The following is a 15,116-nucleotide window of genomic DNA, read 5'->3' as shown; positions in this document are numbered from 1 at the left end:
TACTCTGGAGGAGGGACAGGGGAGATATGATACAAACATTTAAATATTTTAAATGTATTAATATAGAACCAAATCTTCCAGAGAAGAGAAAAGGATAAAACTAGAGGGCATAATTTGAGGTTGCAGGGAGGAAGACTCAGGAGCATTGTTAGGAAATTCTTTTTCATGGAGAGGGTGGTAGATGCCTGAAATGTCCTCCCGAGGGAAGTGGTGGAGAGGAAAACGGTGATGGTATTAAAAAAAGCTTGGGATAAACATAGAGGATCTCTAATTAGAAAACCAAGAATGTAAATTAAAGAGCTAATGCCGGTACTGGACAGACTTACACGGTTTGTGTCCCATATGTGATGATTTGGTGTAGGATTGGGCTTGGGAGGGCATCGATGGGAACTCCACTAACTTGGAACATAAGGATGTTACTGGCCAGACTTTATAATAGATATTTTGCAAACAGGATGGTTGGATAGGCTGGAGTGAGCTTGGATGCCAACTTCAGCATTTGGAACCTAGGACAATACCAGGTGGACTTTATAGTCTATGACCCAGAAATATCAAAGAAGAGACAAGTTAACTTAATTATGTATTTTTAATGGGTATAACTAATGGGCAGACTGGATGGACCATTCAGGTCTTTATCTGCCATCATTTACTATGTTACTATGTATAATAGTCCCCTGAATAGCTCCATACACTTCATCCACTTTTCCTTTAATGACTTTAACCCCTTTGAAAATAATTCATCTGTTTTACCTTCAAACCAGGATGTCATAGCTTCCTTGACGTCTTCATCACTTCAAAACTGCTGTCCATGGAGAGATTTCTTCAAAACTCAGAACAGGAAATAATTTGAGGGGTGTAGATGGACTGGAGTGAGATTTGATGGAGACTTCAGTAGGTGGAATCTAAGAATAGTACCGGGCAGAGCATTGGATTCTTGCCCAGAAATAACTAAGAAGAAAAAAAAATAAATACATTTTTAGATTGAACAAGGTTGGGCAGACTACCGTATTTTCGCGGATATAACGCGCACCATTGTAAAACGCGCACAGGGGTATAGCGCGCAGAAATCACGATGATATGTACAAAAACTTTTCTATACCGCGCTCAGGCATATAACGCGCATGCTGCCCGACTCTCCTTTCGCCCGCCCTGACTTTCCGTGCGCTGTCCCGACTCTCCGTTCACCCCCCCTGACTTCCGTGCACTGCCCTGACTTTCCGTGCGCTGTCCCGACTCTCCGTTCACCCCCCCTGACTTTCCGTGCACTGTCCTCCCTTGAAGTCCTGTCCCCCCTTGAAGGTCTGTCCCCATCCTGAAAGCCTGATGCCCCCCCCGACGTCCGATACATCCCCCCCCGGCAGGACCACTCGCACCCTCACCCCGAAGGACCGCCGACTCCCCAACAATATCGGGCCAGGAGGGAGCCCAAACCCTCCTGGCCACGGCGACCCCCTAACCCCACCCCGCACTACATTACGGGCAGGAGGGATCCCAGGCCCTCCTGCCCTCGACGCAAACCCCCTCCCCCCAACGACCGCCCCCCCCCCCAAGAACCTCCGCCCGTCCCCCAGCCGACCCGCGACCCCCCTGGCCGACCCCCACGACACCCCCACCCGCCTTCCCCGTACCTTTGTGTAGTTGGGCCAGAAGGGAGCCCAAACCCTCCTGGCCACGGCGACCCCCTAACCCCACCCCGCACTACATTACGGGCAGGAGGGATCCCAGGCCCTCCTGCCCTCGACGCAAACCCCCTCCCCCCCAGCCGACCCGCGACCCCCCTGGCCGACCCCCACGACCCCCCCATCCCCCTTCCCCGTACCTTTGGAAGTTGGCCGGACAGACGGGAGCCAAACCCGCCTGTCCGGCAGGCAGCCAACGAAGGAATGAGGCCGGATTGGCCCATCCGTCCTAAAGCTCCGCCTACTGGTGGGGCCTAAGGCGCGTGGGCCAATCAGAATAGGCCCTGGAGCCTTAGGTCCCACCTGGGGGCGCGGCCTGAGGCACATGGTCGGGTTTGGCCCATGTGCCTCAGGCCGCGCCCCCAGGTGGGACCTAAGGCTCCAGGGCCTATTCTGATTGGCCCACGCGCCTTAGGCCCCACCAGTAGGCGGAGCTTTAGGACGGATGGGCCAATCCGGCCGCATTCCTTCGTTGGCTGCCTGCCGGACAGGCGGGTTTGGCTCCCGTCTGTCCGGCCAACTTCCAAAGGTACGGGGAAGGGGGGTGGGGGGGTCGTGGGGGTCGGCCAGGGGGGTCGCGGGTCGGCTGGGGGGGAGGGGGGTTTGCGTCGAGGGCAGGAGGGCCTGGGATCCCTCCTGCCCGTAATGTAGTGCGGGGTGGGGTTAGGGGGTCGCCGTGGCCAGGAGGGTTTGGGCTCCCTTCTGGCCCAACTACACAAAGGTACGGGGAAGGCGGGTGGGGGTGTCGTGGGGGTCGGCCAGGGGGGTCGCGGGTCGGCTGGGGGACGGGCGGAGGTTCTTGGGGGGGGGGGCGGTCGTTGGGGGGGGGGGGTTTGCGTCGAGGGCAGGAGGGCCTGGGATCCCTCCTGCCCGTAATGTAGTGCGGGGTGGGGTTAGGGGGTCGCCGTGGCCAGGAGGGTTTGGGCTCCCTCCTGGCCCGATATTGTTGGGGAGTCGGCGGTCCTTCGGGGTGAGGGTGCGAGTGGTCCTGCCGGGGGGGGGGATGTATCGGACGTCGGAGAGTCGGCCGGGCAAGAGGGCTTGGGCTCCCTCTTGCTCCGATCGTGGATGCGGGTGCGGGTGGGAGCGCGTGCGAGCGGTCGTTCGGGGTGGGGGTGCGAGCGGTCCTGCTGGGGGGGGTGAATCGGGCGTCGGGCGGGGTGGGAACTATGTTTAAAAACTTTTCTATACCGCGCTCAGGCATATAACGCGCGAGGGGTATGCGCGGTACGTAAAATCACGTATAACGCGCGCGTTATATCCGCGAAAATACGGTAGATGGACCATTCAGATCTTTATCTGCAGTCATCTACTATGTTACTATGTTTTTTATCAAAAGCTTTCTGAAAATCTAGGTACACTATATGAACCGGCTCATTTTAATCCACATGTTTATTCACATCTTCAAAGAAGTCAAGCAAATTGCTGAGGCAAGATCTCCCTCAGCTGAACCCATGCTGACTCTGTCTCATTAAATCATGTTTGTCTACGTGTTGCACAATTTTATTTTTTTATAATTGTTTCTATCATTTTGCCGGCACTGAAGTGAGGCATGCCAGTCTGTAATTTCTCAGATCTCCCCTGGAGCCCTTTTTAAAAATCAGCATAACATTGGCCACCCTCCAGAAACCAGATAACAAAGGTAGAAAATAATTTATATTTCTTTTCTTTTTTTTTGCTTTAGGATAAAGTAGCATTGTAGCTATATTCAGTATAAAACTATTCGAGGCTTGTGTGGATGGGATCAGATGATTTGCGGGGATGGTGCAGGGACCGAGCTGACGGGGATAGGGACCGAGCTAACAGGGATGGGGTGGAGGCGGGGTTACTTTATGGTACGGCCGCACCTCGAATACTGTGTGCAATTCTGATCACCGTATCTCAAAAAAGATATAACGGAATTAGATAAGGTACAGAGAAAGGTGACAAAAATGATAAAATGGATGTGGCGACGTCTCTATGAGGAGAGGCTAAAGCGGCTAGGGCTTTGAGAAGAGACGGCTCAGGGATGTAATGTAATGTAATGTAATTTATTTCTTATATACCGCTACATCCGTTAGGTTCTAAGCGGTTTACAGAAAATATACATTAAGATTAGAAATAAGAAAGGTACTTGAAAAATTCCCTTACTGTCCCGAAGGCTCACAATCTAACTAAAGTACCTGGAGGGTAATAGAGAAGTGAAAAGTAGAGTTAGAGGAAAAATAAAAATAAAATAAACATTTTAACAAGACAGCATTGATCTAAATGCTTTGGAAGGTAGAAGAGAGGAGAGAAAGGAATAGAAGCAGAAGGGGAATACACACTCTTGGTAGGATCGGGTCTGTGTGCTCTCGGTGGTTGTGATATGATAGAGTGTATAAAATAATGAGTAGCATGGAAAGTGTAGATGTGAATTGCTTGTTTACTCTTTCCAAAAATATTAGGACTAGGGGACATGTCTAAACAAACCGGAGAAAATATTTCTTCAAGGTTTAAAGGTTTTATTAAAATTTGATTTAATTGCTTATCTAAAATTTCTAATTAACAATACCATTAATACTTACAAAAAGAAAATAATTACAAAGAAACATCAACTAATAATTGGCATATTAAAAAGGAATAAATGAGACATATGGACGGGAGACAAAAGGAAAGAGGGTTAGAAATACAATTTGGATAGGAACGAAAGACAAGGAAAAAAAACAAAAGGAAAGGGCTTGTTGCTGCTTAATTCCTTAAGGGAGTTAAAAGGGATACTGTAAAATTTAAATCAAATGTTAAAAGCTTCTTTAAATAAATGACTCTTGAGTAGGCTTTTGAAACATTCGAGATTAGCTTCTTCTCTAACAAAAGCTGGTAGGTTATTCCAAAGTTGAGGGGCTACGACTGAGAAAATGTCATGCCTTTTGGTTCCTATTATATGAAGGGAGGGGACCGTCAGCAATTTACAATTAGATGATCTAAGACCGCGGGGTGGGTCATATGGGATAAGATAGTTATCAATAAATTGGGGCAGTTTAGAATGAATTGTTTTAAATGTTGAGAGAGATTTTGTAAGAAATTCTTTGATTAATTGGCAGCCAATGGGCATTTCGAAATAGGGGGGTAACATGGTCATACTTTCTAGATTTTGTTATTAATTTTATTGTGGCATTTTGAATTATTTGTAAACATTTTAATTCTTTCTGTGGTACTCCTGTAAATAAGCTATTACAGTAATCTAATTTTGCAATGATTAATGACTGTACCAGAATGTTAATGGATTTTGGTTCTAAGAATTTAGAGATTGAGCGAATCAGTTGCAGCTTGAAAAAACATGATTTAATTACAGAACTTATATGGTTATGGAAGGTTAGGTTTTTTTTCAAATATAACCCCTAGTCAACATGTAATTAAACTCTGGAACTTGTTACCGGAGAATGTGGTGAAATCAGTTAGTTTATCGGAGTTTTAAAAGGGTTTGGATAATTTCCTAAAAAAGAAGTCCATAGGCCATTATTGAGATGAATTTGAGAAATCCACTGCTTATTCCTAGGATAACCAGCATAGAATCTGTTTTGCTACTTGGGATCTAGCTAGCTACTTGGGACCTGGGTTGGAAGCAGAATACTGGGCTTGATGGACTTTTGATCTGTGCCAGTTTGACAATTTTTATGTTCTTATTCCTCTTGTGCTTCATCTCTTTCCCTCTCACTCAACACACTCATGCCCAACAATTCTCCCTTTTATTTCCCTCCATCCTATGTTCCAAGTTCGTGCTCCCTCCCTTCCTTCTGTTTCCAAACATGCTCCCAACTTCCCTCCCTCCCTTCTGTGTCCCAAGTTTGTGCTCCCCTCCCTCCTTCCAGCCTTTGTCCCAAGTTTGTGCCCCTCCTATGTCCCTGCGTGCTCCCTCCTTTATCTCAAGTTCATGCCTCCTCTCTCTCTCCCTTCATTGGTCCAACGTGCACTCACTCCATCCCTCCTTTCTGTGAACCAACTACCTCAGTGTCCCCCTCTCGCAAAACTAGAGGCATGATGGCAGATAAAGGCCAAATGGCCCATCTAGACTGTACCGGTTATCCAGGTCGGCCGCCCCCTTCCTGACTTCCAGCTACACTTTTTTGTAGGGCAGCAGGCGCTGCACGAGGTTGACCTGGAAGCCCCTCTAACATCGTCCCTGACGTCGGAGGGAAGGCATCTGGGTCTGCTACAGGTGGTATACTGGGAGTGCTGCACGCTGCTTTCTGGAGGGGCAAGAGCGGCTAGAGGGTAAGAAAAGGAGGCAAACCAGGGCTGTGGAGTCGGTAGATAAATGTTCCTGTTCCGACTCCGACTCCTCAGTTTTTTGTACTTCAGACTCCGACTCCAGGTACCCGAAATTTCCTCCAACTCCGACTCCACAGCCCTGAGGCAAACTAAGGTATTCGAGCTCCTCGAGGTGCCTCCAACCCTGGGGGATCCCCAAAGAATTCCTGCGACTTCAGGGAGAACCCCATGGGTTCTGCGGGGTTCCCGTTGTCCCTATTCCCTTGCAGTTTTCTAGTGTTGATCCGAAAAGTACTGCAGGATGCCAAGCATGTCCTGAACCTGTGGTAAGCACAAGTTAGTACTTACCGTAGCTTGGATTTAGGAGCCCAACCTAAACATCTAAGTGGCCATACCATACCATTGCATAGGTTTTTAAACATGTGCTAAGACCATTTTTACCTCAGCAGTAAAATGGCCAATTTTTTTTTTTAAATTAATGGCCATGTGCTAATGCTGCCATTAATGGACAGCTGCTAAAAGAACTTACTAAAACCTATTTTGTAGGCAATAAGGGCTCATAAGGCAATTCTGTACTAACCAGTTAGTATGTGGTAATGTGGCTGCGCTGATATCACAGGAACACCCATCCTGTGGATGCTCATAAACATTTCATCTATACTGAGTTCTTTAAAATAATCATTCCGTGCCTGGCAAGCATCTTTTCTCCCCCCTCCCCATCCCCCCCCCCAATCACACTTTGTCTTTCCAGTGTGTGAAAATTGCATGTAACGATTAACTAGGCTTTCTCTATACATGTGAGGACTTCCATGGTGTGTTTTCTTCTGAATGATGGTGAAGGACAGCAATTTAATCCAATGGAATAAAACTACATCCATTTTAAAAGGTGCAAAGATAACAGGAGGGTGATGGAGCAAACCTCTTCACTGTTGTCAAGTCTAAGAATATAAATTCTTTTTTGATATGCAATAAGTTTAGATGGCCCAGTCACACCACATGATCTTAGTTGAAAAACGTCCCTATTTTATATTATGTAGTGCTGAATGTGATGATTTTCTTTGGTTTATTTTAGTTATTTTTATTCTGTATGTGAATCTGTTCTGAACGATTTTCCCTTCTATTTTTGATGAGCATTTAATTTCTTTCATGTTCCAGCTTAAATGCTGTTTTCTCTTCTCACTCCCCATCCTTTCAGAATGTGTGCTTATTTCTGTAACGCTTCAAGTGGAGCCTTGCATTAGCTGCAAGCGAGTTTTAGTGGGAGGATCTCCTCTGCTCCCCTCCTGGTGCTTTCCTTTCAGTGACCAGGCTAAGTCTGGTGTCTTGTCCTGGGGCAAGCGGCCATTGGCCTCCCTGTCTGCGAACATCCCCGAGATAACTGCATGGAGCCAGATTCTGTAATGTGAGATGAGGATGTGTAAGTGCAGCCGTGCAACGTGGGAGCTGATTGCTGAATAAGGACTTAGCTGATGGTTTTCTTTTCCATCCTAAGGCTGCTGCTAAGCATGTAGAGGCTTAATATCTACAATCGCTCCGGCAGAGGGGATGAAGGGTAGGGGCTGCTGGGAGACGTCATCCGTTCGCTACATCTGCAATTCCGGCTGCCTGAATACATTTAAGAAGGGTTAGTGGCCTTGCTGGCTTCTGGATGGAGGCCTGTGCTTATCACATATCACATACCTTTCCTGCTGTTTAATGCATGCACCCTTGGCACAGGTTGGATCATATTGGGATGGGGGGGGGGGGGTTCTTTTTCCTTATTAATTCTCCAGTGATTCACTACTTTTGTTTGCAGTATTCTGACATGTTGTGCAATGCATGTGGGGAATGCTCTACGGATCTTGTTTACATGGGGGGGGGGGGGTTTCCATCAGTAGTTCAAAAATATCAGGAGTAAAAATCTGTTTATTGAAAGTCTTTAAATGGATCTCTGTAAAACATAAGGACATAAATACAAAGCAGAAAAATGAAAAGGAGCAAATTGTTTTTTTGCATGATAGTATCCATTGTCTATTTGATAAAACAGTCCGTTCTCGTTATTCGCAGTGGTATGGTTTGTGAAAATGTTTGTGAACTGTGAAAACACAAATAATGAAATGCTGATTCTATGGGAAAATAGGCTAGGTTCCAGCTGTACACCTTCCGCCTCCAAACTGCAGAAAGTAAACAGTGGATCCTATTGGGAGAATAGGGTTAGGTTCCTGAGTGGGACAGCACCCACCGTCCAAGCCAGGAGACTTCCCCCACCACCACTTTCTGTCTAAGGGAGATCATAGACTTGACTAGCAAAGTCTGCTTCCAAGAGGTTGTCTGCTCGGCAGTGCTCCCACCTTGACAGCTTGCATTCACAGCTAGAGGCTCAGGGACCATTCCCTTGGGAGCATTGCTCACCCCAGATTCGTTGGCTAGTGGGTTTGAATGCAGGCTGGATGGCTCCATGGCGCTGTTTCTAGGATCAGGGCCAACTGTGTCCCCCCCCACCCATTTGCATGCAGAGCATTTCCAGGTGAGATGGAGGTCTCCGACCAGAGCGTTGGGCCCGAGAGGCAGACTATGTGGCTGATACCCTGTATGACCTATTAATAATAATAATAATAACAACAGTTTATATACCGCAATACCGTTAAGTTCTATGCGGTTTACAATAGATTAAACGAGGTACAAATTGATTGAATTTAAGAGGGGGGAAGAGGAGAGTTGGCCTGGAGGGCCGCCGCGGGAGTGGACCGCTGGGCGGGATGGACCTCTGGTTTGACCCGGCGGAGGCAAATTCTTATGTTCTTAATAGGACCGGAAATGCGTTGTTGAGGAGAAATAGGACAGAGGAATCACCTCAACTATTGTAACTCTCTATTCAATGGACTCCCCCAAAAAGAACTCCGATGCTTACAAATAATTCAAAATACAGCAATAAAACTCATCTATAAATCTGGCAAATTTGACCATGTTACTCCACTTTTGAAGGAAGCACACTGGCTCCAGTGCTCCCTCTAAGCGGGCGGGTGTTGTGAGCAAACCTTTTTTCGCTGTGAGCTAAAAATATCGGGCGCCAGCAAGTTATGAGCCAACTCGCCCGATTCTCCTCTCGCCGCCCTGCCATCTGCCGTACGCCGTGCGCTGTGACGAGAAACTTGTGCGCTGCGATGTATATTTTGTGCGCCAGCGCACGCCAGCGCAGCTTAGCGGGAACACTGACTGGCTCCATATTACACACCGTATCACCTATAAAACCATTCTGCTCACCTTTAAAATAAGACTTTCCCACCAGCCTTTATATCTTGATAAGCTTCTTATCCCACAATGTCCAACACGCCTACTGAGGTCAGCAGATCAGAAACTCTTGCTAATTCCTTCAATAAAAGACTTCTTCTACACTAGGAAAATAAACTTCGCAGTAACTCCAACTCTGTGGAATGCTCTGCCACAGCAACTCCGATTCGAACAACAACTTAATAAATTCAAGATAAGCCTGAAGACTTTTTTATTTAGCGACGCTTTCTCCTGTATTTAGAGACACCTTTTTTTACGTGTTTTATATATTTTATTCAACTATTTTTTTTTTATTTCTTTCTCTTTTTTCTCTTTCTTCTCATTCTTTTCTATTTTTTTTCTTTCCTTATTCAACAAACCGCTTTTATAAAGCAATCCCGCCCCACATGTTTTACCCTCTCCCCTCTCTCTCCCTTCTTCTTTTAACATGTAACTCTCCCCCCCTTCTCCCTTTTTCCCTCACTTTCATGTCTGTCCAGTTTATGTCCTTGGTGTGCACTTTCATTATTTTTTTTAATTATTTATCTTTTTAAATTTTTATTGTAAACCGGCCAGATACTTGCTGATGGTCGGTATATTAAAACTCAATAAACTTGAAACTTGGAGGAGAAAGAAGATGAGTGGGTCAGTTGTCTAGATACTTTAGGAACAGTTGAGTTTTTAGACGTTTTCTGAATTCCTCATAAGTAGTGGGCGAAAGCAGTTGATCTAGGTCTTTACCCCACAATGCTGCTTGATGTGAAAGGTGTTCATGGTGTTTTTCAGTTTACAACCTCTAACCGGGGGGGGGGGGGGGGGGGGGAGGGAGAAACGAAGTAGGAATGTGAGCTTCTCTTGTGTCTGTTGGCAGAAAAGGAGAAAAGGTCAATTATGTATTTAGGGGCAAGTTTGTTTAGCGCTTTAAAGCAGAAGCAGGCGAATTTAAACTTTATAGAAACATAGAAACATAGAAAGATGACGGCAGATAAGGGCCATATAGCCCATCAAGTCTGCCCACACTATTTACCTACCCCCTTAAGTCTTCTGACCCCTTAAGTATAATTGTAATTATACTGTCACTCTACTGACCCGCTCATTCAAGTCCTAGTGACCCTATCCCTTGGCATGACCCCGTAGGGATCCCACATGGGTATCCCACTTGTTCTTGAAGTCTGGGATGCTGCGTGCCTCGACCACCTGCACTGGAAGCTTGTTCCAATGCTCGATCACTCTCTCCGTGAAGAAGTACTTCCTTGCATCTCCACGAAACTTCCCTCCCCTGAGTTTGAGCGGATGTCCTCTTGTGGTCGAGGGTCCCCTGAGAAGGAAGATATCCTCTTCCACCTCGACCCGTCCCGTGATGTACTTAAATGTCTCAATCATGTCTCCCCTCTCTCTGCGCTCTTCAAGAGTGTAGAGCTGCAATTTGCTCAGTCTTTCCTCGTACGGGAGACCCTTTAGCCCCGAGACCATCCTGGTGGCCATCCGCTGAACCGATTCAATTCTGAGCACATCCTTACGGTAATGTGGCCTCCAGAATTGATGAGGTCTCACCATGGCTCTGTACAATGGCATCATGACTTCAGGTTTCCTGTTGACGAAGCTTCTCTTGATACAACCTATCATCTGCCGTGCTTTAGATGAAGCCTTCTCCACTTGAGTGGCTGCCTTCATGTCAGCACTGATGATTACTCCTAAGTCTCGTTCTGCCGTAGTCCTGGTTAAAGTTTCTCCATTCAGGGTGTAAGTTCTGCAAGGATTTCCGTTACCGAGATGCATGACCTTACATTTCTTGGCGTTAAAGCCCAGCTGCCACATCAAGGACCAACTTTCTAAAGTACGCAGGTCTTGCTCCATAGCATCTTGTAGATTATGGCCGTTTACTATATTGCATAGTTTGGCGTCATCAGCGAATAAGGTTACTTTGCCTTGAAGCCCTTGAGTCAGATCCCCAATGAATATGTTGAAGAGGAGTGGGCCCAGGACCGAACCCTGTGGCACTCCGCTAGTCACCTCCGACATTTTAGAGCGGGTACCGTTAACTACCACCCTCTGAAGTCTGCCATGAAGCCAATCTTTAACCCATGCAGTTAGAGTCTCTCCTAATCCCATCGATTTCATCTTGTTCAGCAGCCTGCGGTGTGGGACGCTGTCGAACGCTTTGCTGAAGTCCAGGTACACGACGTCCAAGGACTCTCCTGAGTCCAGTCTTCTTTTTACCCAGTCAAAGAAGTTGATTAGATTTGACTGGCATGACCTACCCTTGGTGAATCCATGTTGGCTGGGATCCCGGAGATTTCCCTCGTTCAGGATCGTATCTAATTTATACTTAATTAGTGTTTCCATGAGTTTACACACTATTGAGGTGAGGCTTACCGGTCTATAGTTCGCAGCCTCAGCCTTGCAACCCTTTTTATGTAGAGGAATGACGTTGGCTGTTTTCCAATCTAACGGAACTTTCCCCGTACTTAGTGAGAGATTGAAGAGCACTGCTAACGGTTCCGCCAGAACGTCTCTCAATTCTCTGAGCACTCTTGGGTGTAAATTGTCCGGTCCCATGGCCTTGTTTACCTTTAGCCTTGCCAGTTCGTTGTAAACGTCCCCAGGTGTGAACTCAAAATTCTGAAACGGGTCATCCACGTCTTGTTTTATCATCAACTGTGGTCCGTGTCCCGGTGCTTCGCAGGTGAAGACTGAGCAGAAATATTCATTTAGTAGTTCTGCTTTTTCTGAGTCCGCCACCGTGTAGTTCCCGTCCGGTTGTCTAAGGCGTACTATACCGTCTGTATTCCTTTTCCTATCACTGATATACCTGTTTTGACCGTTGCAGATCTGGTCTTATATTCTACTTTAGTTTCTCTTCTCTGCGTACGTTTGTAGGAAAGAAATGCTTTTTTCTTTTCCTTAATGAGGTGCGAGATCTCTTCAGTGAACCATTGGGGTTTGTTGTTTCTTTGTCGTTTATCTACTGATTTTATGTAGCGATTAGTTGCTTCGTGTATGGATGATTTTAGGTACGACCACATAGTTTCCACATTGCTGGTCCCTGCATGGTCCTGCAGCGTCTGATGAACGAAATCCCCCATGCGTGCGAAGTCGGTGCCCCGGAATTGGAGCACCTTTGTTTTTGTAATTGATTTAGGGGATCCTTTCCCAAGGTTGAACCATACCAAGTTATGATCGCTGGAGGCTAGCGTATCTCCTACCGAGACCTCTGAGACGCTTTCCCCGTTGGTGAGTACCAGGTCTAGGATTGCCTGGGCTCTAGTGGGTTCCGTTACCATCTGTCTGAGATGTACTCCTTTTATGGAGGTCAAAAGCCTCCTGCTGCTGCTAGTTGTTGCTGAAAATGTGTTCCAGTCTGCATCAGGTATGTTGAAGTCCCCTAGCAGTACAGTGTTGCCCCGTAGAGTTATATTCTCTATGTCTTCAATTAATTCTGCGTCCATGTCTTCCGGTTGTCTTGGAGGTCTGTATACCACTCCAAGATACATGCATTTTTTGCCACCTCTTGCCAGGTTTACCCAGAGGGATTCCCCGGTATACTTGACATCAGTGATCCTGGTGGTTTTGATGTCCTCTTTAATGTATAGTGCTACCCCTCCACCTAACCTGCCCTCTCTGTCCTGACGAAGTAAATTGTACCCCGGTATAGCCATATCCCACCCATGTGCATCCGTGAACCAAGTCTCCGATATTGCCACCACGTCCAGGTTGGCATCCCTTATTTCAGTTTCCAGTTCTAGAATTTTATTGCCTAAACTGTGTGCATTAACATACATGGCCCTCCACACTTTGTGTTTGCTGAGTCCCTGTAAGGCTATTCCTGACTGAGTCTGTGTGACTCCTAGAGAACTGTTTGCATATTGGGTCCTTACCTCGGAAACAGAGTGTCGACTCGTCCCATCAGGATAGTTCCTTTCCACACCAGTATATGAGTAGGTCCCCTCCCCCAACTTACCTAGTTTAAAGCCCTGCGAATCAGGCGGGCTAGTCGGTGTCCGAAGACGTTCTTACCTCTGCTGGTCAAATGGAGTCCGTCTGGTCCCTGTAGTCCCTGCAGCGCCTCTCTATGATCCAGGAATCCGAAGTTCATATCTCGACACCATCCTTGTAGCCATTCGTTCGTTCTCCGGATGCATTCATCTCTGGCTCTTCCCTTGCCTCTAACTGGGAGGATTGATGAGAAGACTACCTGCGCACTTGTCTGCTTCAGCCTCTCACCCAAGGCTCCGAAGTCTCTGGTGATGGTCTCTGGGGTGTTCCTGGCAGTGTCATTCGTACCTATATGGATAAGAAGCATAGGAAAATGGTCATGAGGTGTAAGTAGTTTACCCAGGCTGGTGGTGACGTCCCGTATTTTGGCTCCAGGCAGACAGCAAACCTCTCTTGAGTGAGTCTGCAGATTGGTCCCTCGGTGCCCCTCAGCATGGAGTCCCCAATGACTATAACTCTGCGCTTCTTCCGTTGTGGAGGGGGAAGTCGGTCAGAAGATGGGGTTGCGTGTTGGGCCTGCTCCTGTTCTTCGTGCTGGGCCTGCTCCTGTACCTCGTCGGCGGCTTCTTCCTGAAGAATCTGGAATCTATTCTTCAGGACGAGTTGAGGGGTTGATGTAGGGTTGACCTGTTGGGAAGAAAAAGAAGAGGATGAAGAGATTGAAAAAAGGGGGGGGGATCTTCTATGTTTACCTGTGGAAGAGGTCACCAACTGCCAGGTGTCATTACCGCCAGCCATTTCCTGTATCCCAAATGTTGTCTTCAAAGCTGATGATTTGGGTGTCTCAAGAATGGACTTGTCGTGGGTCTGCTCAGTAATTTGGGACAACTCCTGAACGACTCCATCGATGTAGGCTTCATCCTCTCGGATGCTTCTCAGGCGAACCACCTCCTCCCTGAGGCTCCACAGTTCCTGCATGAGGGCTCCATCCAGCTGAGCAGCCTCCTCTGTCTGCGTGCTTCCATTGGTAGCCAATGCAACTGCCGGTAGTAGGGTGATACATGATCGAATTTCTTTAGTCCGAAGATTAATCTGACTGCTGCATTTTGCATTAGTTGTACACGTCGCATATTTTTTGGGAAATGGCTAAGTAGGCGATGTTACAGTAGTCAAGTTGACTTAGTACGAGGGATTGGACCAGGGTTCTGAATGCCGACGTATCGAAATAAGCTTTAATGGATCTGAGTTTCCAGAGAGTGAAGAAACCCTTTCTGATTAAAGAATCCACCTGGTCTTTCATGGTTAGGCATTGATCTAGAGCAGCGGTCTCAAACACGCGGCCCGTGGGCCGCATGTGGCTCTCCAGGTTTTATTTGCGGCCCACGGTCTGGAGGCATCATTCTCTTCCTTTTGGAGCAGCAGCCGGCTCGTTCGCTCAAAGCTGCGGGTTGGCGGCTCCTTGCGCTATCCACTCCTGCATCGGAAGCCTCTCTGATGTCACAACATCAGAGAGGCTTCAGACGCAGGCGCGGATCTCGCAAGGAGCCGCCACCCGCGGCTTTGAACGAACGAGCCGCCAGACATGCTGCTGCTCCAGTGGCGTACCAAGGGGGGGGGCAGTCCACTGTTCTCTTCCCTGCAGGGCCGACCAACTCTGGCGGCCCGACGTCAATTCTGACGTCGAGAGGGCGTTTTGGATAGCCAATCGCTGCCTGGCTGCCCGGAACGTCCTTTCCGACGTTAGAATTGACATCGGGCAGCGAGAGTTGGTCGGCCCCTTGCAGAAGAGAAGCAGGGAATGGCCTATTCCCGATAGCAGCAGCAGCAGCCTATTCCGCCGCGGCGGTGGCATGGGGGAGGGCAGGAAGGAAGGAAGGAAGAAAGAAAGAAGGTGGGGTGGGGACAGGGAGTCAGAAAAAAAAGCAAAAAATGGGGCACGGAGGAAGGAAGAAAGAAGGAGGGGGGATAGGGAACCAGAAACAAAGCAAAAAAATGGGGCACGGAATCAGAGAAAGACAGACA

At 47.6% G+C, this 15,116-nt stretch overlaps 1 protein-coding gene across 6 annotated transcripts in view; it reads left to right on the top strand.

Moving 5' to 3' along the window:
- OSBP2 (oxysterol binding protein 2) overlaps positions 1–15,116 on the top strand; it is a 333,561-nt gene that overhangs the window by 55,166 nt on the left and 263,279 nt on the right. The window contains exon 1 of one of the 6 annotated variants that reach the window (XM_033956745.1): positions 7,305–7,326. The exons of the other annotated variants lie outside the window; for them this stretch is intronic. Coding sequence (XP_033812636.1) covers positions 7,317–7,326 — 10 coding nt within the window. The 5' untranslated portion in view covers positions 7,305–7,316. Of the gene's footprint in view, positions 1–7,304; positions 7,327–15,116 lie in introns of those variants that run through there. 6 annotated transcript variants of the gene reach the window in all.

The sequence above is a fragment of the Geotrypetes seraphini genome, chromosome 8, assembly GCF_902459505.1.
Source record: "Geotrypetes seraphini chromosome 8, aGeoSer1.1, whole genome shotgun sequence".
Lineage (NCBI taxonomy): Eukaryota > Metazoa > Chordata > Amphibia > Gymnophiona > Dermophiidae > Geotrypetes > Geotrypetes seraphini.
The sequence above is the reverse complement of the archived record's forward strand: the minus strand, read 5'-3'. Positions and strand labels throughout refer to the sequence as shown.